General features: G+C 33.2%; 1 protein-coding gene across 2 annotated transcripts in view; it reads left to right on the top strand.

Annotated features, from left to right (window-relative positions):
* Positions 1-21,928, top strand: part of COL24A1 (collagen type XXIV alpha 1 chain) — a 400,711-nt gene that overhangs the window by 276,586 nt on the left and 102,197 nt on the right. For both annotated transcript variants that reach the window (XM_074381116.1, XM_039473942.2), the window contains 5 exons: positions 11,445-11,498; positions 13,124-13,231; positions 18,775-18,828; positions 19,034-19,087; positions 19,875-19,931. In XM_074381116.1, the coding sequence (XP_074237217.1) occupies positions 11,445-11,498; positions 13,124-13,231; positions 18,775-18,828; positions 19,034-19,087; positions 19,875-19,931 (327 nt within the window). The remainder of the gene's footprint in view (positions 1-11,444; positions 11,499-13,123; positions 13,232-18,774; positions 18,829-19,033; positions 19,088-19,874; positions 19,932-21,928) is intronic.

Raw genomic sequence — 21,928 nt, 5'->3', positions numbered from 1 at the left:
ATGGCTTCTTTATGTGTAGAAATTTACTGTGCAAAAATTCCTAATACATTTATATACATTGTTCCCTAGAAGCTAAAAAGAATTAGAAAAATCTCTCACTGTACTTTACCTTTTACTCACAAACCTTGGTTTTACTTTCAATATTTAGTGCATGTTCTTTAAAATGTTATTTTCCTACTAGCGAATACCTAATAGATTAGCTTACTGTCTAATTAGGGTTAATTATTTTCATCTTTAGGCACACATTCTGTCATTCATTTATTCATTCATTAAATGTTTATTAAGCCAGACACAGTTATGTATGTTAATGTTACAGTGGTGAACAAAACAGACAAAGTTCATGCTGTCATGATGAAATTTATCAGAATTTATATTCTAATGTGGGAAGGCAATGTAAGCATGAATGATAATTTTGGTAGTGATAAGTGCTGTGAAGGAAATAAAAGGTTGAGTGCAGTGGTTCATGCCTATTATCCCAGCACTGTGGAAAGCTGAGACAGGAGGATCACTTGAACCCTGGCGTTCAAAACCAGCCTGAGCAACATAAAGAGACCCCTATATCTACCAAAAATTTTTAAAATTTTGCTGGTATGGTGGCTTACACCTGTGGTCCCTGCTGCTTGAGAGGCTGGTGTTGGAGGATCTGCTTGAGACTACTGGGAGGTCAGGGCTGCAGTAAGCCATGACCACAGAGAAAGATGGATGGGATGCATGGATGGATGGATGCATGGATGGGTGGATGGATGCATGGATGGAAGGAAGGAAGGAAGAAAGGAAGGAAGAGGGAAGGAGGAAGGGAGGGATGGAGGGAGGGAGGGAAAGAAAAAGGAAGGAAGGAAAGGAGAAAGGGAGAGAAAGAGGAAAAAAGAAAGGAGAGAGAAAAAGAAGAAAAAAAGAGGAAGGAAGGAAGGGGAAGGGAAGGAAGGAAAGAAAGGGAAATAAGAAAAAAGAGAGAAGAAAACAAAGAAAGGAGAGAGAGAAAAAAAAGAAAATATGTTTTGGGATGTGGAGTGACTAGATAAAGGGGCTGCCTACTTGTGGTGGTCACAGAAGTACTATCTGACACTGCATTGAGCCAGGCACCTAAGCATGGAGAAAGCCAGCTATGTGATTATCTGAGGAAAAGAGATTTCTAAGTAGAGGGAATATCTAATACAAAGGCCCTAAGACAGAAGCGGTCTTGATCTATTTTTAAAAAGAGAAAAGAAGCCGGGCGCGGTGACTCACGCCTGTAATCCCAGCACTTTGGGAGGCCAAGGCGGGTGGATCACGAGGTCAAGAGATCGAGACCATCCTGGTCAACATGGTGAAACCCCGTCTCTACTAAAAATACAGAAAAATTAGCTGGGCGTGGTGGCGTGTGCCTGTAATCCCAGCTACTCAGGAGGCCGAGGCAGGAGAATTGCCTGAACCCAGGAGGCGGAGGTTGTGGTGAGCCGAGATTGAGCCATTGCACTCCAGCCTGGGTAACAAGAGCAAAACTCCGTCTCAAAAAAAAAAAAAAAAAAAAAAAAAAAAAAAAAAAAAAAAAAGAGAGAGAGAAAGAAAAGAAAAAAAAAAAGGAAAAAATCCCTGTATCTGGGGAATAGTAAATAATTGGAAAACATGATGCCAGAGAAATGTAGGAGCCAGATCATAAGGTATTATAGACCATGATAAGAGGTTTGGCCATTATTCTCATTGCAATGGACAGTCATTTGGAAGGTTTTGAACAGGGAGAAGGGTGTGATTAAAATGGTTAGTGATTATTTGGGCTTTTATGAAGAAGAGGATTATGCGGGGTAAAAGTGGACCAAATTACTTAGAAAGTTTTGGCAGAGGTCTAGATGAAAAATGATGGTGGCTTGGAATATGAGAAAACACAGTATAAGTGAATAATGATCAGATTCAAGATATATTTTAGAGGCATAGCTGACTGAATTTGCTCCTGGTTTAGATTTTGAGAAGATGGGATAAAGTAATAAATAACAAACCCTATTTTAGCCTAGGTAACTGAGTGGATGATCATGTCATTAAATGAGTAACAGAGCGACAAATTTGTACTTTGAGATGTACAAATATATAACTGCTTTATTTCTGGCTCATCTGGTTTCCCTCACAGGCTCCTACTTACTGATTAGTGCAATGCAATTGGGGCAGGGGAAATGGCAGCAGGCGAAAAGAAAGTTTTAAATCTGATTTAGTTGAATGCTGAAACTTACTATAATCATATAAGGTCATTTCTTCAGGTGCACAGCCTATCAACATGCTTAGTCTCACAAACGTATCAGTCCTTGACTTCTCTCTTTTACTCCTTTCCAACAATTGAGTCTGTGTGTCTTGTGACAAGGATGAGGATGCTCTGGATATTAATGCAGGTGTTGTTCATGCTCATTAGACATGGTCATCTTCCCTCAGTACCTACCCTGCTGGTTTCTGGTGACGATGTTTGCATCTAGTAATTTTCTTTTCTTTCTTTTTTTTTTTTTTTTTTTTTTTTGGAAAAGAGGATTCCCTTGCTGAACTGGCCTCACATCAGGTCCCACTAATTGCTATAGATCTCTCCGAGGTCTGCTGTGGTTCTTATTCAGTACTAGTCAAGGAAACCTGCTTCTCAGCCCTTATTGTAGAGGTGCATATTCCTAGAGTAGTGATCACCCCATCCCTGCCACGAATTCACCAGCTGTTTTTGAGTTGCCATCTACATCATATAGGAATTGAAGAGTAGCTCAGGAAAATTTAACCATATGGTATTCCTCATTTTGACTTTGTTGTGTAACCATATTGATAGGGCTACACACCAGGTGATATCTATATAAGATACCTTTCCAAATTCCAAAAAAGTAGTTGGGAACAAAGATCTCTCTCTGACAAAACTCAAAAAAAGGGAAAATATGTCTCTTTCTCTCCTCTTTTGCCTTCCCACATTCTCTTATAGCCAAAACAAACAAACAAAGCAAAACATACAGACACCTGAGGCTGAATAGGCAAAATCCTCATATTCCAAGAGGCAAGAAAGAAGACCATTTTACTCTTTTTCAAATTATTGCCTCATTACAGTGAAGGTGGGGAAGAGTAGGAGGAAAGCAGTTTAGGGATAGGAAGAGGGATTTTTGAGACTTTGGTTTTAGACCATGAAGTTTAAGATACCTCATAGAAATGCAAAGAGCTATCATTAAATAGAGTAATCAGAGGGTCAGTGTGATACAGTGAGAATAGGTGATATAACTGAGGAATCCTTAAAATACAGGTCTCTCAAAACCATATCATTAAATGCAAATGAATCAGTCTGCTTCTGAAAGACTTTTGGGTAAACAATGAAATTAAGGCAGACATCACAAAATTATTTGAAACTAATGAAAACAATGTTACAACATACCGGAATCTCTGGGACACAGCTAAAGCAGTGTTAAGAGGAAAGTTTAAAGAACTAAATACCTACATTTAAAAGTTAGAAAAATATCGAATTAACAGCATAACATCACACCTAGAAGAACTAGAAAAACAGGAGCAAAACAACCCCAAAGCTGAAATAACCAAAATCAGAGCTGAACTGAACAAAATGGAGATGAGAATAAAACATACAAAAGATCAACAAAACCAAAACTTCATTTATTGAAAGAACAAATAAGATTTATAGACCACAAGCTAGGATAATAAAGAAAAAAGGGGAGATGAAATAAACAGAATTGGAAATGACAAAGGAGACATTATCATTAATGCCACAGAAATACAAAAAAACCCTCAAAGTTTATTATAAACACCTCACTGCACACAAACTAGAAAACCTAGAAGAAATTCATAAATTCCTGGAAATATATAACCTCCCAAGATTGAACCAGAAAGAAACTGAAACCCTGAACAGACCAATAATGAATTCTGAAATTGAACCAGTAATATAAAAACCTACCAATCAGAGAAAGTCCAGGACCAGACAGATTGACAGCTGAATTCTAGCAGAGATGTAAAGAAGAGCTGGTACAAGTCCTACTGAAACCATTCCAAAAAACTGAGTCAGAGGGATTCCTCCCTAACTCATTGTATGAGGCTGTTCTGATACACAACAAAAAAGACGACTTCAGGCCAATATCCCTGTTGAACATAGATGCAAAAATCTATAACAAAATACTAGCAAACTCAATTTAGCAGCACATCAAAAAGCAAATTTATCACGAACAAGTAGGCTTTATTCCTGGGATGTAAGGTTGGTTCAACATATGCCAATCAATAAATGTGATTCGTCACATAAATAGAACTAAAAACAAAAACATAATTATCTCAATAGGTACAGAAAAAGCTTTCGATAAAATTCAATATGCCTTCATGTTAACCCTCAACAAACTTGACCTTGAAAGTACATACCTCAAAATAATAACAGTCATCTATGACAAACCCACAGCCAAGGTTTTATCTAACAAGCAAAAGCTGGAAGCATTCCCCTTGAGAAATGGAACTCTTACCACTCCTATTCAACATAGTACAGGAACTCTCAGTCAAAACAATCAGAAAAGAGAAAGAAAAGCCATCCACATTAGAAAAGAGGAAGTCAAACTTTTTTTGCAGATTATATGATTCCATACTTAGAAAACCCCATAGTCTCTGCTCACAATCTCCTAGATCTGATAAACAACTTCAGCAAAATTTCAGAATACAAAATCAATGTACAAAAATTAATAGCATTTCTATACACCAATAACATCCCAACTGAGAAACAAATCAAGAATTTAATCCCACTCACAATAGCCATGGAAAGAATAAAATACCTAGGAATATTTGGGAGGCCAAGGTGGACAGATCGTGAGGTCAAGAGAGTGAGACCATCCTGGCCAACATGGCAGGTGAAACCCCATCTCTACTAAAAATACAAAAATTAGCTCAGTGTGGTGGCATGTTCCTGTAGTCTCAGCTACTCAGCTGAGGCAAGAGAACTGCTTGAACCCAGGAGACAGAGGTTGCAGTGAGCTGAGATTGTGCCACTGCACTCTAGCCTGGTGCCAGAGTGAGAGTTCATTTCAAAATACATATATATATATATATATTCGTCTCTCTCTCTCTCTCTTTCTCTCTCTCTCTCCATATATATATATAACCTAGGAATACAGTTAACCAGGGAGGTGAAAGATCTCTACAATGAGAGTTAGAAAACACTGCTGAAAGAAATCAGAGACAGCACAAACAAATGTAAAAACATTCTATGCTCATGGATGGGAAGAATCAATATTGTTAAAATGGCCATACTTTCCAAAGTGATATAAAGACTCAATACCATTTCTATCAAATTACCAAGAATGTTTTTCATAGAACTAGCAAAAGCCATTCTAAGATTCTTATGGAACCAAACAAGAGTTCAAATGGCCAAAGCAATCCTAAGCAAAAAGAATAAAGCTGGAGGTATCATACTACCTGACTTCAAACTATACTACAAGGCTACAGTAACTAAAACAACATTGTACTGTTACAAAAAACAGTTACACAGACCAATGAAACAGGTTCGAGAACCCAGAAATAAAGCCACACAACTACAACTAACTGATCTTTGACAAAGGCACTAATAACAAGCAATGGTGAAAGTTTAGCTTGTCAGTAGATGGTGTTAGGATAACTGGCTAGCCATATGCTACAGAAGATACCTTTCATCATATACAAAAATCATTTTAAGATGGATTAAATACTTAAATGTAAAACCTAAAACTATAAAAACCTTAGAGGAGAACCTAGAGAATACTATTCTGGACATCAGCCCTTGCAAAGATTTCATGGCAAAGACTCCAAATGCTATTGTGTCAAAAACAAAACTCAGCAAGTGAACCTAATTAAACTAAAGAGTTTCCGCACAGCACAAAAAAACTATCAAAAGAGTAAGCAGACAACCTAAGAACAGGAGAAAATATTTGCAAATTATGCATCCAACAAAGATCTAATATCCACAACCTATAAAGACCTTAAATTAATAAGCAAAAAACAAACAACTCCATTAAAAATGGGTAAAGGGCTTGAACATACACTTCTCAAAAGAAGACATACATGTGACCATCAAGTATATGAAAAAATGCTCAGTGTCATCAATTTAGGGAAATGCAAATCAAAACCACAATGAGATACCACCTCAGACCAGTCAAAATGGCTGTTATTAAAAGTCAAAAAAATAGATACTGGTGAGGTTGCTGAGAAAAGCAAACACACACTGCCTGTGGGAATGTGAATTAGCTCAGCTACTGTGGAAAATAGTCTGGAGATTTCTCAAAGGACTTAGAAAGAACTACCATTCAACCCAGAAATCCTATTACTGGGTATATACCCAAAGGAATATAACCCATTCTTCCATAAAGATGCATGCACGTTTATGTTCATTGCAGCACCATTCACAATAGCAAATACATGGGATCAACCTAAATCTCCATCAACAGTGGACTGGATGAAGAATATGTGGTATGTATACACCATGGAATCCTGTGCAGCCATAAAAAAGAACAAGATCATGTCCTTAACAGCAACATGGTTAGAGGAGACATGCAGCTGAAGGCCATTATCCTAAGCAAATTAATGCAGGAACAGAAAACCAAATACCACATGTTCTCACTTGTAAGTTGGAGCTAAACCTTGAGTATAAATGGACACAAAGAAGGGAACAATAAACATCAGGACCCACTTGAGAGCGAAGGATGGGAGGAAGGTGAAGATTGAAAAACTGCCTATTCAGTTTTATGCTGCTTACCTAGGTGACAAAATTATCTGTACACCAAGTCCATATAACACATAATTTACCCACATAACCTGCACATTTACCCCTTGAACCTAAAATAAAAGTTAGACAGAAAAAAAATAAAAAATAATACTCTGGTTTCTGTGGCATGTGCCTGTACTTCTAGAAACTCCAGACTGAAGTGAGTGGATTGCTTGATCCTAGGAGTTCAAGTCCTGCCTGGGCAACATAGCAAGACACTGTTTCTAAAATAAATAAAAGTAATATACAAAAATAGATTCCATTCTTTTTCACCAGCAATGAGCAATTAGGTATTTTAAAATGCAATTTCCAACACAATTAGCCACAAAATTAAGTATCTAGCAATACATCTAAACAAAATATTTGTAAAAATTATATTCATGATAGGAAAACTCAATAATATAAAATTATCAATCTTCCCCTAAATTAGTCAATACATTTAATATAATTTCAGTCAAAATTCTGATGGGATTTTAATAAAACTTGATTGATAAAAAGGGCCAATATTGAGACAATTTTAAAGAATAAGTTGTGCAGAGATGGGATGGCTGTGGAGGAGGTGAAAGAACTTGACCTATCTGATATAACTCATTATTGAAGCTAGAGTAGTTAAGTTAGTGGCATGTTCATTCACAAATAAACAAATCAATGGAAATTGAAGATAAGGTAGAATCAGATATATTTCAAAACTTGACTTTTAATAAATTTATTATGCACTACAGATCTATAAGGAAATGATGAACTATTTAATAAATGGTACAACTGGTTATCCAAATGGAAAAAAAAAAATACTCTCCCTTACACAAATGCACACATGCATGCACACACACAAACACATACCCTGCAAAATTAAATTCCAATTTAATTAAAGGCTTAACTGTTAAAATCAAAACCTTAAAACTTTTAGGAGACCATTTAAGATAACATTTTATGATCTTATAAGGAAAGGGGAAACAGTAAAGATTTTTTTTTGAGAAAGAAAAAAAGAATAATAAGAAAAAGAATAAAGAAGAGGAAGAAAGAGAAAGAGGAAGAGGGAGAGAGAATGGGGGTTTTGCTTTATTGCCTGGGCTAGAATGCAGTCTAAATATGGGTATCCCTATAATTGTCCTTAATAATGGAGACATAAAAGAAAATGAGGGAAGAGAATAACAAACAAGGAGCCAACCAACATTTCGTTTAAACTTCTAAGTTGATATGATGTGGTACTGATAAGAGTATATATTTTGTGTAATTAAAGTGGAGAGTTCTATAAATGTTAATTACATTTACTTGTTCCAGATCTGAGTTCAAGTCCTGGATATCATTGTTAATTTTCTGTCTCGTTGATCTGTCTAATCTGATCTGTTGAAGTCTCCCACTATTATTGTGTGGGAGTCTAAGTCTCTTTATTAGTCTTGTATGTCTGGGTATTCCTGTATTGAGTGCGTATATATTTAGGATCTTTAGCTCTTCTTGTTGTTGCATTGATCCTTTTATCATTATATAATGTCCTTCTTTGCTTCTTTTGATCTTTGTTGCTTTAACGACTATTTAGCAGAGACAAAAATTGTAACTTCTGCTTTTTATTTATTTATTTTAGCTCTCTGTTTGGTTGGTATATCTTTCTCCATCCCTTGTTTTGATTGAGTCTTTGTATCCTTGAATGTGAGATGGGTCTGGATGCAGCATACCGATGGGTTTTAGTTTTTTATCCAAATTGCCTGTCTGTCTTTGGATTGGGGGATTTAGTCAATTTAAATTTAGAATTAATGATGATATATGTGAGTTTAATACTGCCATTTAATATTAGCTGGCTATTTTGCCCATTAGTTGAAGTAAATTCTTCATTATATTGATGCTCTTTACTTTTTGGTATTTTTTTAGAAAGACTGATACTGTTTGTTCCTTTCTATGTGTAGTGGTTCTTTCAGAAGCTCTTGTAAAGCAGGCCTGGTGGTGATGAAATCTCTGAGTGCTTTCTTGTTCACAAAAAACTTTATTTTTCCTTCACTTATGAAGCTTAGTTTGGCTGGACGTGACATTCTTGGTTGAAAGTTCTTTTCTTTAAGGATGTTGAATATTGGTCCCCACTCTCTTCTGGCTTGTAGGGTTTCTGCTGAGAGATCTGCTGTAAGTCTGATAGGCTTCCCTTTGTGGGTAACCTGACCTTTCTCTCTGGCTGCCCTTAGTATGGAAGCAGTAAAAATTCTTAAGACAAAACACTAAGAGAGAAACAGAGAAAATGATCACTTTGACTGCGTTAAATTTGCAAACATGTGTTAGTCCAAAGTCATAATAAACAAGGTGAGAAAATAAGATACAGGCTGGGAAAAAGAGATATGTGACATATAGAATGAGCACAATGTAAGTATGTATAAAAATGCATACATATAACTCAATAAGGACAGCCCAGTAGAATAATGGGCACAAGATAGGAACCAGAAATTCACATGTAGATATAGATGTCTAATAAATTTATGAGTATCTATTCATTTTTCCATAATAACCAATAATATAAATTGAAATGATAAATAACATAATTCTGCATCCATTTTAAGTCTCATACAATCAAGCATTATAGGAAATAAGGAGTAAGTGGAACTCTTAAACATTGCCATTGAGAATGTAAATTGGCAAAACACTTTGGAGAACAATTTGACAAACATCTGATATGCTTGAAGATATATATATCCTATAACTCAGCAATTCAATTTTAGTACATACTCTATAAAAACTCTTGACATGAGCACATAGAGACATGTACAGGGTGTTTATTCCAGCATTGTCTGTAATAGCAAAAGAAAACCACCAAAACATTAACCAATGGGAAAAATGCATAAATAAGTTGTGGTTTGATAATAACATGGAATCCTGTAGCAGTTTAAAAAAATGAATTAAAGACACAGTAATTTCAAAACCAAAATGTGTTAAAAAGAAGTTTCAGGAGAACACACTAAGTATGATACTGCTTTTTAAAAATTTTTAAAGATGCAAAATAACTACATATTGCTTGGGGATACAAATGGAGTAAAATAATTAAGAAATGTGTGGGAGCAATAAAATTCAAGATAATGGTTGCATCTGAGTAGGGAAGAAGGGTGATGTGTTTGGAAAAGTATATGTTTAATGTGGGGCTTCAATTATATATATGTATACATATATATACACACACATATATAGGTTCTATTTCTTAAAGTAGTTGGTAGGTAAATGGGCTTTCATTGTACTTTTTAACATCTTTACATGTACTTAAATATTGTGTAATACACTTTTAGTAAACAGCAGAGGCTAATAACAACTAACATTTTTAAACTCTTTAATACTCCTTTCTAAACTTTACAAGCAGTAAGATATTTACTCTTAGGAGATCTTTGTAAAGGTTTTCTTATACCTCTTTTATTTAATAGGAATCTGAGGCCTTTACAAATTAAATAATCTACCTATGGCCATATAGCTGTTAGGTGCCAGAGCCAGAATATGAAATGGGAGTAGTCTGACCTGACTTTCAAAAGCTCACACCTTTATTCTCTATGAAGTTTAATCAACCTCTTTTTGAAAGGCCTCATTACCTTCAAAGAAATCCTCAAGCTAGTGCAACTATCATTTCTACCTCTGGATGCAGCTATAACTACAGCAATAGAGCTCAACAGCTTTGGCCTCTAAATTCAATGGTTTTCTGAGACTAGAAGAACATTTGCTCAGGAGCATAGTGTATGAGTCATTTCCTTAGGTATCTGTTTATTCGTTCAACAAATATTTATCTACAGCCTACATAGCACAGTGGTAAACCACAAGTTATTTCTTGTCTACATCATTTTTTCAATTTGTCAAGATTTTGGGACCCAAATTTGAGATTTCCATTTTCATTTCCAGCAAATGCAGGGAATGTTGTGATTAATAACCATTTTAGAACTTGCAACCTGGCTTACTGTGGAATTCACTTAAGCCTAACCATTGTTTACCTGAAACTTCTTATGGTGCCCCACTTTATACTAAAAAAAAAAAAAAAAAAAAAAAAAAAAAAAAAAAAAAAAAAAGTGTATATTGAAAACTTTTAAACTACTTTTAGCTAAACAAAGGACAAACTGAATGAAAATATTATTTTTAAGTTTTATATGACTACCTCCTTTTTCTCTCCATATTTCCTTCTTTTTTCACAGATCAAAGAATATCTCTTTAACTTTCTACTACAGTGAGATTTTGAGATTTTCCTTTACTCTATATTAGGTATATTGAAATTTTCCTTGACCATATACTAGATGTATTGTATACTCTGTACTTTCTTTCGTATGTGTGTGGAGACTTCCTTGGATAGGCAGCAGTCCTGTACTTTCCACAAGATGCTGAGCTCCCAGTAGCTGATAGAAATGCTGAAATTGATGCATTTGGGTTTATGTTTTTTATTTCTATAAACATTTTTATACAGCCTGTGACATAGAAGGCATGAGTTAACTTTAATTCCATTCTTTCTAATTAAAATGGGTATACTGAATCTAAGTAATATTCCAGCTATAATAATGAACAGTGTAATTTTGTCTGTCTTGGCCAGCTTGTGTGTGTGAACTTTATACTTAATAACAGCTGTACCTCTAAGTCATTGTGACCTCTTTTTAAGTGATTATACAAACCTAATAACAGGAAAAGTAACCCTCATTTTTACTTCTTGTCTAATTCAGTGATTATCTGATAGAAGAACTCAAATACTTCATCTCATCTTTTCTTTAACCATGTATTTCCTTTTTTATATTGAATATTTTAGGGGCCTGAAGGAATTGTGGGGATTCTAGGGCAAAGAGGTCGTCCAGGGAAAAAGGTAATTTTTTACATCTTTTTATAAAGGTTTTCTTTCTTCTGATGTGCCTAGCACTCCATAGACTGCTCTAATGTTTTTATTTGTACTAGATAGTAAAGTATTAAAGAATTATAAATGTTGCTTTAGAAGATACATTTATATAAATTAATATTTAATTTCAGTTAGGAGTACTTATTATCTTGATTATTTGAAGGCAAATTTTCCATTTTGTAGTTTGTAAAAAAAATCTTGGCTTTTTCTTCTTTCTCTTGTGTGCCAAAAATTCTTTTAGTAGACCATGGGCAAGAAGAAAGATAGAAGGAAAATACTATATCATTTGTACTATTCAATAGCAACTTTAGTAAAGTATTTGAGAGAAAAGAATGAAACTATAATTATTTGTTGTTAATATGTTTTTCTAAGTCGATTTTATTTTTCCATGTGTTAGGAACTACAAGAATATTTTTACTTGTTTACTTTATATTTTACTAAAACATAGTTGTATTTATAAAATTCTAGTATATTATAATGAAAATTTCTGTTTCTATAAATATGGAATCAATAATCTATTCAAATGTTGATGAAACATAGGAATGGCTTTCCCATTGGACTGTGACAGTTAAGAATTATTTATTACAATTAACTTCAAATCACACCATAATTTGATTTCAAGGATCCAATTCCAGCATTTCTGCTAACATATACCTAGTCAGTCTTTTTCAGAATTTTTAGACAGTCGATGGGGAATAAATAATAAAGAGAAATGAATGAGGTAACATTTAGTTGCCATTCTTATTCATTTAAAATAATTCCAATATTGAAGTTTTTTCATCCCACATAGTATTATGTCTAAAATCAACAGTAGTAGTGAGACAGTGCAAGTCTTTATATAATAACAATCTGCACCCCTGGAAAAATAAAATAAATCCTTTTAACTTTTATGAATCCCAAAAATTTCCTAACCAACCGGGTTCACAGTAGTTTTTCTTTGTCTTCTTGTTTATCAATAATAGAATAGGTTGGTTCTCACTTAAGAAAATGAAGAATAATGCAACATTTTTAACAGCGCTATATTTTGGTGCTCAAGAGGGGTCAGTTTGTTAGTCAGGCGCAGCGGCTCACGCCTGTAAGCCTAGCACTTTAGGAGGACAAAGTGGGTGGATTGCTTGAGGTCAGGAGTTTGAGACCAACCAGCCTGGCATACTCCAAGCCAATGAGTGATGGTCCTGAATGTACAGAACTGTACACTGGAGCTCTTTTTGTATTTAACAGACTTGCATTGAAATTCTCTATAGAAACAGACGTTTCAAAGAGCTTATGTTTTCTTATAGTAACAGTACATACATGCATACTTACATACATATTTAGCAAAACTAGAAATTTTAAAAATGGTTATTTGGAACTCAACATGAGCACCAGATATCCCCTGCTTGTTTGGTCAAAATTATTTTTTTTAATTCTTTTCCAAAATTACTTTTATTTTTAAAATAACTTATATGGTGATGGTCTATTATTATTGTTAGTGGTGGTCTGTAATATTGTTAACCAAATACTCCTCAGGAGCTGTTCAGGAATATCATATAGCTAATTAATATAAGTATAAACTTTTTTTTCTTACTTGTATCTCTTACTAATGTCATTCACAGGGTGATAAGGGACAAGTAGGACCCATGGGAGAAGTTGGAAGCAAAGGTTTTCCTGGAAAAGTTGGAAAAAGTGGTCCTAAGGGTGCCAGAGGAACGAGAGGTGCTGTGGTCAGTATTTGATTTGCTTCCAGAACTGAGTCACTGTGGATGGGAAAGAAATGTATCCATGCCCTTAAAGTTTCATCCCTTGATTAGCTTTACAGAGAAGCCAATAGTTCCATTGAAAATAATCTACCTCCATGGGATGTGGAGAATTGTAAGCATTCCACAGTACTTAAATGGCTTAGTGGTTTCTGGACATGACAAGAAGAGGGAAAAAACTGAAAATGGAAATAAAAGATGAAATGAGGTTTTAAAAAATAAGATTATAACTCCTAACCAAAGTAGGAAATTTTATATGGCCTGCACTTAAAATTGGGATTTAATATCTGTATAAAACTATGCCGTCATGGTTGACAAATTGCTTTGAAAATTAGGTTTACTTGAAATGGATTTTCTTTCTCTGGTTGGAAACAAACCTGCTTTATCTGAATATTATTTTTCTAACCAATCGTAATAAATCTAATATCTAATTTTATCTTTAATCTTAGGAACTTTGTATGTTAGGAACAAGTATAGCATGAGACTTCTGAACTCATATATTATCAAAATTATATTGTGAATATATTTAGACCTGTTCAGAAAGTCACAGCATGAAAGAGATGCAAAATATTTAAAAAGATTATCTAATTGAGTCTTCTGTTTCATAGCTTTTTTACAAAATTCCTGTGTATTTCCATTTAGTGTAGTCTCCATTTAAGTGTCACAAGTGCTAGGCTTTTCACTATAAAGCTTCTTAGATATTATTGCATAATCCATTTGTTGTCTGAGGAAAGTTTGCTTCAGGTTCATTTTCAGTATTCCATTCCTTACTGTGATCTAGGCCTTTCTTCCTTTCTTTTATTTAAATTGTGAGTATTTCTCTGTCTTTGACCTGTGTGTAAGTTGATATGTTCCCAACCTACCTTCTCAAGAGGTTTCACCAAATTTGCGTTCACACCATCAACATTTCATATTGCTTCTGTTGATGTTCGCCAATTTGATAAGTGAGAATGCATATCTTATTTTTCTTTCTATTTACACTTTCCCAGTTGCACTCTTTTCTTATGAAAGCTGCCTATTCATATATACTGCACATTGAATTGTTGCCTTTTTCTTACTGATTTGCAGTCACTCCTTAGATGCTTAAAATAGTTATATAATTTTATTAAATATGTTACAAAATATATTACAAATGTTTTTTCTTTCTGTAATTTAGCTTTTAATTTTGTATATTTTTTTGCTGTATAGAACATTTTAATTTTTATATAATCAAACTCGTCAGTCTTTTCCCTTATAGTTTCTGTATTTTATTTTATTAGAAATGCCTTCTCTACCTAAAGTGTATAAGAATATTCTTCCATATTGTTCTAATACTTTTATAACTTTATTTTTACTCTTAAGTCTTAAAGATGTATAGAGGTTTTTTTTGGTTTTTGTGTTTTTGTTTTTGTTTTTTTGGTATATGAGGTGTAGAAGACTAATTTTATTTTTTCCAAACTGATAGACAGTTGTCCCAATTCCGTTTGTTGAGTGGCCAGTCTGTTTTCTGCTTTTTTGAAATGCTATCATTACCATAAACTGAATTCTCAAATATTCATTCACGTTTTTATTCTGTTTTATTCTCTGAATCTGGTAGTTGATTTCTGGATCAATACAACACTATTTTACTTACTATACTATTGTGATACCTTCTGTTCGGGAAAATACTTCATAATTCATTTTACAAAATAGTTTGTTTCTTGCTATGACTTCCTCTCATGTGAACTTTCAATTTTCTTCAATGCTGAATCTTTCTATAAACACCATATATCTTTTTATTTACTCATATCTGCTCACATATTCTTCAGTAAAATATTTCCCTTATCTCTGTTCTTTAATCTGTCTTGTTAGGTTTATTCTGAGGTTTTGTTTTTTGTTTTCTGTTTTGTTTTGCTTTGCTTTGCTTTTGAGTTTTATTGTCAGTGTCAATGTAATCCTTTCTCTGTTACATTAACTTAGTGATGCTGTTGATACTGTTACATTTTGATCTTACAGCCTCTTTAAGGAATGTAGATGATTCTCATTGATTCTTTAAGTAAATAATATTGCCTCCCCCTATTTGCTTCCCTGAATTACTACGTTGATTAGAACTTCTACTATAGCAGTGAATAGAAGTCATGATGAGGAAAACCTTGTCTTGTGGGCCCGTCTTTAGTGAAAATGCTTCTAATGCTTCTAATGTCAAGTGTTGTTTACAGTTGTTTTTTAGATATACCATTTATTTGTTTAAAGAAATTTTTTTTCTTTTTTTTTTTTAAACGGAGTTTTTGCTCTTATTGCCCAGGCGGGAGTGCAATGGTGTGATCTTGGCTCACCGCAACATCCACCTCCCAGGTTGAAGTGATTCTCCTGCCTCAGCCTCCTGAATAGCTGGGATTACAGGCATGCGCCACCATGCCCGGCTAATTTTGTATATTTAGTGGAGATGGGGTTTCTACATATTGGTCAGGCTAGTCTGGACCTCCCCATCTCAGGTGATCTGCTCGTCTTGGCCTCCCAAAGTTCTGGGATTACAGGTGTGCGCCACCATGCCTGGCCCTCTTTTCATTCTTAAATGAGAGTTTTGACGAACAGTAGATGATGAATTTTATTAAATACTTTTACAACATTTGTTTAGATAATCCCATGCTTTCTCCCCTTTGTTTGTAAATATATGAAAATTCATTAGTAGATTTCCAAAAGTTGAACCAACCATGAGTTTCTAGGATAAATTTTACTTAGGTATAGTTATATTATTCTTTTAATGCAAACAAATTCAATTTTTTTAACATTTTATTTAAGAGTTTTATTTTAGCATATTGCATTTAGTTTATCTTAAAAATTTTGTATTCGTATTTGTAAGCAAAATAGACCTATAGGCTTTTATTTGTTTAATGTATACTATCCTTATTGGATTTAGGTATAAGTGTTAAACAAGTCAAATAAAATAGGTTGGTAAATTTTTCATATTTTTCTGTGCTCTGTAATAGTATGGAACATAGATATTTTCTGTTCTTTAAAGGTTTTATAAAACTTGCTGTTAAAACAATCTGAGCCTAATGTTATTTTATTAGCAGATCTTTGACTTTCTTTTCAAATTTTGTAACTTCTTGAATTTTGAAATTTTTTTAAAAAATTATTTTATCTATATTTTCATATTTAGTAAGTGAAATTTGAAAACCATTTTCTTATAGTTAAAATTTTCTTTCTGTGATTATGTCCTTGTTTCTAATGTTGTTTTATTGTGTCTACTCTTTTGCCAAATATTTTGCTATTTTATTAGTCAGTTCAAAGTGTCTACTTTGTTTTTCACTCAACTTTTTTTAAATGGTTTTCTGTTTCACTAATTTATGCTTTAATATGAATCTTTTCTTGAATTAAATGTCTGGCCCATTTATTTAATAAATGTGTTAAGAAGCTGTTTTCTTTTGAGCTACTTTGGCGTATTTCCATATTTTTATGTTTATGTTTTTGCCATCATTTGCTTATAAATAGCTTGCAATTTTAGATTTTATTTTCTCCTGAAGAAGAGTTATCTTAAAGGATCTTTCTTTTTAAGTAGATTTTTAAATTTTTATTGCTCATTTTTAATTACATTGCATTATAGCGAGAGGATGTGACCTATATAATTTCTGCTTTGAGGAAACTTATTAAAATTTTATTTGAGGCCTACTATAGTCAAGTTTTGTCAAAAGATTATGCATTCCTTTTTTTTCTCTTCTTTTCTTTCTTTCTTTTTTGGGGGTGGCTAATAAACAGTTGTAAGTATTTCTGTTAAATAAAGTAGTTAGCTAAGTTACTTAAATCCTTATAGCTTTCTTACTGTTTTTTTCTTGCTATTTGATTCATTGATTTCTGAAAACAGTTTTTAAGGTCTGCCCATCATATTTTCTCTTATTTTCACTTATTTTTGGGAGGTTACATATTTTGCATATATATCTTAGATACATTAACGTTCATATTTTCTTTTTTGAATTGCACACTTTATTTCTTGTCTTATTGGCTCCACGAGTTGCTTGGAGTCAGCAGCAGCTTTTAGCACTGCCTGCTTTTTGGGCAGCAGTTTCTACACTCATTCACTTATCCTCTAAGCAAATGCTGCAATCAGTTATACAGCACAAGTAGAAGAATAGGAATACCTGACTGTTTTCCCCAATTAGTCACCTGAACCTATCCTGCCCCTTCCATGTCTTGACTTTAGCATGTGAAATTTCCTTAAGACTGTTTACACATCTGCAACAATTTTTTCCTTTGCGTATTTTCAGTTCTAGTTTTCTTTCCCAGATTACAAAATATTGGTCCAAAAATGACGTTTACTTATTATCCAGTGTTGTTATTACAAATAAATAACTTTTTTCTCTCTCTTTTAGTTGCATGGGACTATTAAAATAAGTATATGTCATTCAGCCATCATGAGCTAATGAATACTGAGTAGTTACATTCTAGTCTAGATTATTCACCTAGGTAGTAGCTGAATTCTTATTAATGTTTTAAAATTAATTTTGTGCAATATCTTTTTTAGACTGAAACTTGTTCTTAATTTACTGATCAACTATTAACCATTGATCAGTAAATTAAAACTCATTTACTGATCAATGAAAATTAAGACTCATTTACTGATCAATGAAACCAACTATTAACCCTTGATCAGTCTTATTACTGATCAAGGGTTAATATTTGCAATATTAACTTTTTAGAACTGGGACTTTAAAGAAATCATCAAATATAGTGAAACCATATGATTAAAAGGAATACTATAGATGCAGAATCCAGTGACTTGATTCTAGTGTGATATTTGGCAAGTCTCATACCTATTCTGTTCCTTAATTTTCTCATCTTCTATTTGTTTTGAGACTCAAATAGGAGAGTCAATATGGAATGTTTTTGATAATATCAAATATGGGACTTTTTCATTTTTTTTAACTTTTTTCAATTGTCTGAGCAATCTATTCATTAGGCTAGGGGCATTTGCTGATTAATCTTTGACTTACATCTTTTCACCATCTATAAAACATTGATAATAAGAGTATTTTTAGGATAACTATAACATGCAAGTTGTCAACAACTTCTATTTTAACAACTTTGGCCATGACTAAAGCCATATTCATCAAAGCATCTGAAACTAAGATGAATATGGAGTTCTGGATCCCATAGTGACAATGTCAAAAACCCTCAGGTTGCACTCTCTAATATTCAGTGACCCACAACTACCACAAACTTTGACAGATGTAAATCACACTTCCAATAATGTTGTCAGGGATCAGCAGGATTCTGAGAACTGAAAGTATTTTTTAGATATGATTAAGGATGTTTATATCAAAAATAAACCAAAAAGACATTTGTTGTAGAACATTTTGTTTTCAGAAAAAAAAATAAAGACAAAAGTTTTTTTTTGTCTTTTGGATGTTATTTTTTGCTTTCTGTTTTCAAACTAGAGAAATATCAACTATGAAAAATCTGAAAGTAACAATTTAAAAAATAAGAGTGTAAGTCTAATAATTTAAATAATTCTTTGCTTTCTCTATCTCACTAATATTTACTTTGTTTTTTAGGGACATTTAGGATTGATGGGACCTGAGGGAGAACCAGGAATTCCAGGGTACAGGGTAAATACTTATAATCGAAAAAGTATGTTCGCATGAAAACATTTTTATTAAAGATGATATCCCAAATATGCAAATTATATCTGTTAAACCTTTCTAACATATTTAGGCCTCATCCTCCTAGACAGTGAATCCTATTTTTCATTTCAGAATAGTATATCTAATACCTAGGTAGAACATGTTTAAATGTCTGCTTGTCCTTTTGTAGGGCCATCAGGGTCAACCAGGACTCTCTGGGTTGCCAGGACCTAAAGGAGAAAAGGTTTGCGTATATATTGGCTTTTTAACCTTAAGGTTAAACATTGAGTTTATGAATTATTCCTGAAAGACTGCATGGAGAAATTTTCAAGGAGTAAAAGAAGCACTTTTAAAGTTAAAAATGTTACTAATTCTGAAAGAAGAAAATAAATATGAAGGAGCTAAAATTTAAATAAATTATTAAAATATCTTCCATGGGTTGTTTCAAGACTGAGCTGAAATAATATTTTGAAAATACTTTGCAATCTGTAGAGCTTTGTAAAAGTGAAATTAATTAATTATTTAAATAAATTGTAAGGCTCTAGATTAAATAATTAATTATAGCACATGTATATTAGGAGTCTTTGGGTCAGGAGAGTCAGGATCAAGCAGTCTTGACTGTTGCCCAGGCTGAACTCAAACTGATCAAGTAATCCTCCCACCCCAGGCTCCTGAGTACCACAGGTGTGTACCACCACATCTGGCTTATTTATATTAAAGATTAAAATTTTTTGATGATTTAGGAATAACTACAGCAGTACTTTTAATTTGTAATATCATTGAAAACCTGATATTTTAAGAAAATTTCTGAGCTGCTTCTTACATAATTAAAGCATATTGATACTTCCAAGAAGAACTCTGTGCAAATTACAACTCTGTATAAAATATCCTATGCTTCGTTTCTTACATCAAAGTTTTCCACTTAAAATCAAACTGCATTTCCTAATACATTAAAAAATAATAGGTTGTGTATTTTTGAAGGTTATTTTATTTATTGAGTTTTTGTTTATAAATCGTTATTTTCATTTTAGGGCTATCCAGGAGAAGATAGCACAGTCCTAGGACCACCTGGACCTCGAGGTGAACCAGTAGGTCTTTTTCTAAAATAATTCTGATTATTCAAGATAAAATAAAATTATGTAATAGATTCACAACACAAATTACATCTTTTCAAGGAGTTTTCTTTTGTTAGTTTTATAACATGATTTGATAGGAGAGCAGTATTTATGGTCACAAATCTAAATGATATGAAAGTCTTTAATATAAAAAATATTAAAGGTCAAAATTCTTAGCATAACATATTTCTTTAATTATATTCAGATTTATTTCTAAATATTAAAAAATCTTATCTAAATACTTCTCATGTCAGTTTACACACAGTTGCCAAGTGATTTCTAATCTCCTCTAACCAGTTATTAGAACCAATAACCTTTAAAGATCACTGCTCTGTAGTGTCATAATTAAAATCTTAAGGGAAACTATAACCATGGTTTCTAAAAAGTAGCTATTATAGTTTTGACTATCTGAATAACAGTCTCTATGTCCATGTTTGACTAAAACAATGTCTAAAGACCATATGTAAATTAAATGGATTAAATGAAAATTCTTAGTTCATAAAAATAAATATTATATAATTGGCTGTGTTTTCCATTTCTCTTATAGTATTATATAGAGTAAAAGAATCCTAAGGCACAAGGATCAAAACATGTAGTCACTCCTGGTATTTTGATCTGGCTCTTTGGAGATGGTTGAAAGTTATACTTTGTCTTCAAAATAGGAAAGATTCTAAAATTTTCTAATTAAATCAGGCCATCTCATATAAAGGCAATAGGTATATAGGTATCTAAAGGAATATGTAAGCTTCTTTATCAAATAATATTCTAGTCTCTCTAAACCACTAAGAGAGGAAAATATATGGAAATAATGTAAAAATGTTCAAGCAAATGGAAAAAAATTGGCAAAAGAGTAGTAGTGGTTGTTTTTCCCAGATTTAAGTATGCCAGGATCAAAGAATGTCAGCTAAAATGTAGTAAATATAATAACAGTCTAGCATAACAACAATAGTTTTATCCAGTAGACACGGGACAGGCATGAAACTTAAACCACAAAGATTCTAAATAATTAAAACAGAGTCAGGGATTATGGTATTGACACTATGTCTCTTACCTTTCTCCACAAAAGAGTAAGTTAAAATTTGTCAATTAATTATCTATAATAAATTCTATGTTTTGCCAATTAATTTTAATTTAAATTTTTGTTCAGGTGGAAGGTCTTAGTGGGTGCTGATATTTGTATTTCATTTAGTAGTAGATAATTTGATGATTTATTATATTAAATATTTTCTATTAGAAATGTTCAGGAAAAGTAAGTCTGAGTTTATTAGGTTAATTTCTGGCTTAAGGATTAAAATTAAGTGTAATTTTTTAGGTTAATTTATGTCTTGAGAATTAAAAATTTCACAGATTAAATAGACTTTTATTCTGTGACTGTGTCTTCCTCTCTTGCCCAGGCTGGAGTGCAATGGTGCAGTCATGGCTCACTGCAGCCTCGAATACCTGGACTAAGTGATCCTCTCGCCTCCTAAGTAGCTAGGACTGCAGGCTCATGCCACCAGGGCCAGCTAATTTTTATTTATTATTTTTTAATTTTTTTAGAGACATGATCTTGCTCTGTTGTCCGGGCTGGTCTCAAACCCTTGAGCCCAAGCGATCCTCCTACCTCAGCCTCCCAAACTACTGGAATTACAGGCATGAGCTATCACACCCAGCCAGCAATAGACTTTTTCATGAAGAATAGTAAAGTAGGATTTACTGTATAAATATCTTTTAAAAGATCACTTAAACATAATCTTCTGTAGTCAGTGGAATTACGTACTGAACTATCCTACTCAAATCTTTTTCAATCATTTTACCATTTAGTAAAAATGTAAATTATTTTAGCATCATTTATAACATACTGTACTCACTGAAACATTTTGTTGTTTCATTGTCGCTGTTGTTGTTGTTTGAGACAGGGGCTCACTCTGTTGCCCAGGCTGGAGAGCAGTGGTGGAAACATGACTCACTGCATCCTTGATCTCCTGGCC

This window comes from Saimiri boliviensis, chromosome 11, assembly GCF_048565385.1.
Source record: "Saimiri boliviensis isolate mSaiBol1 chromosome 11, mSaiBol1.pri, whole genome shotgun sequence".
Classification (NCBI taxonomy): domain Eukaryota; kingdom Metazoa; phylum Chordata; class Mammalia; order Primates; family Cebidae; genus Saimiri; species Saimiri boliviensis.
Note: the sequence above shows the minus strand (reverse complement) of the source record. Positions and strands in the feature narration are given on the sequence as shown.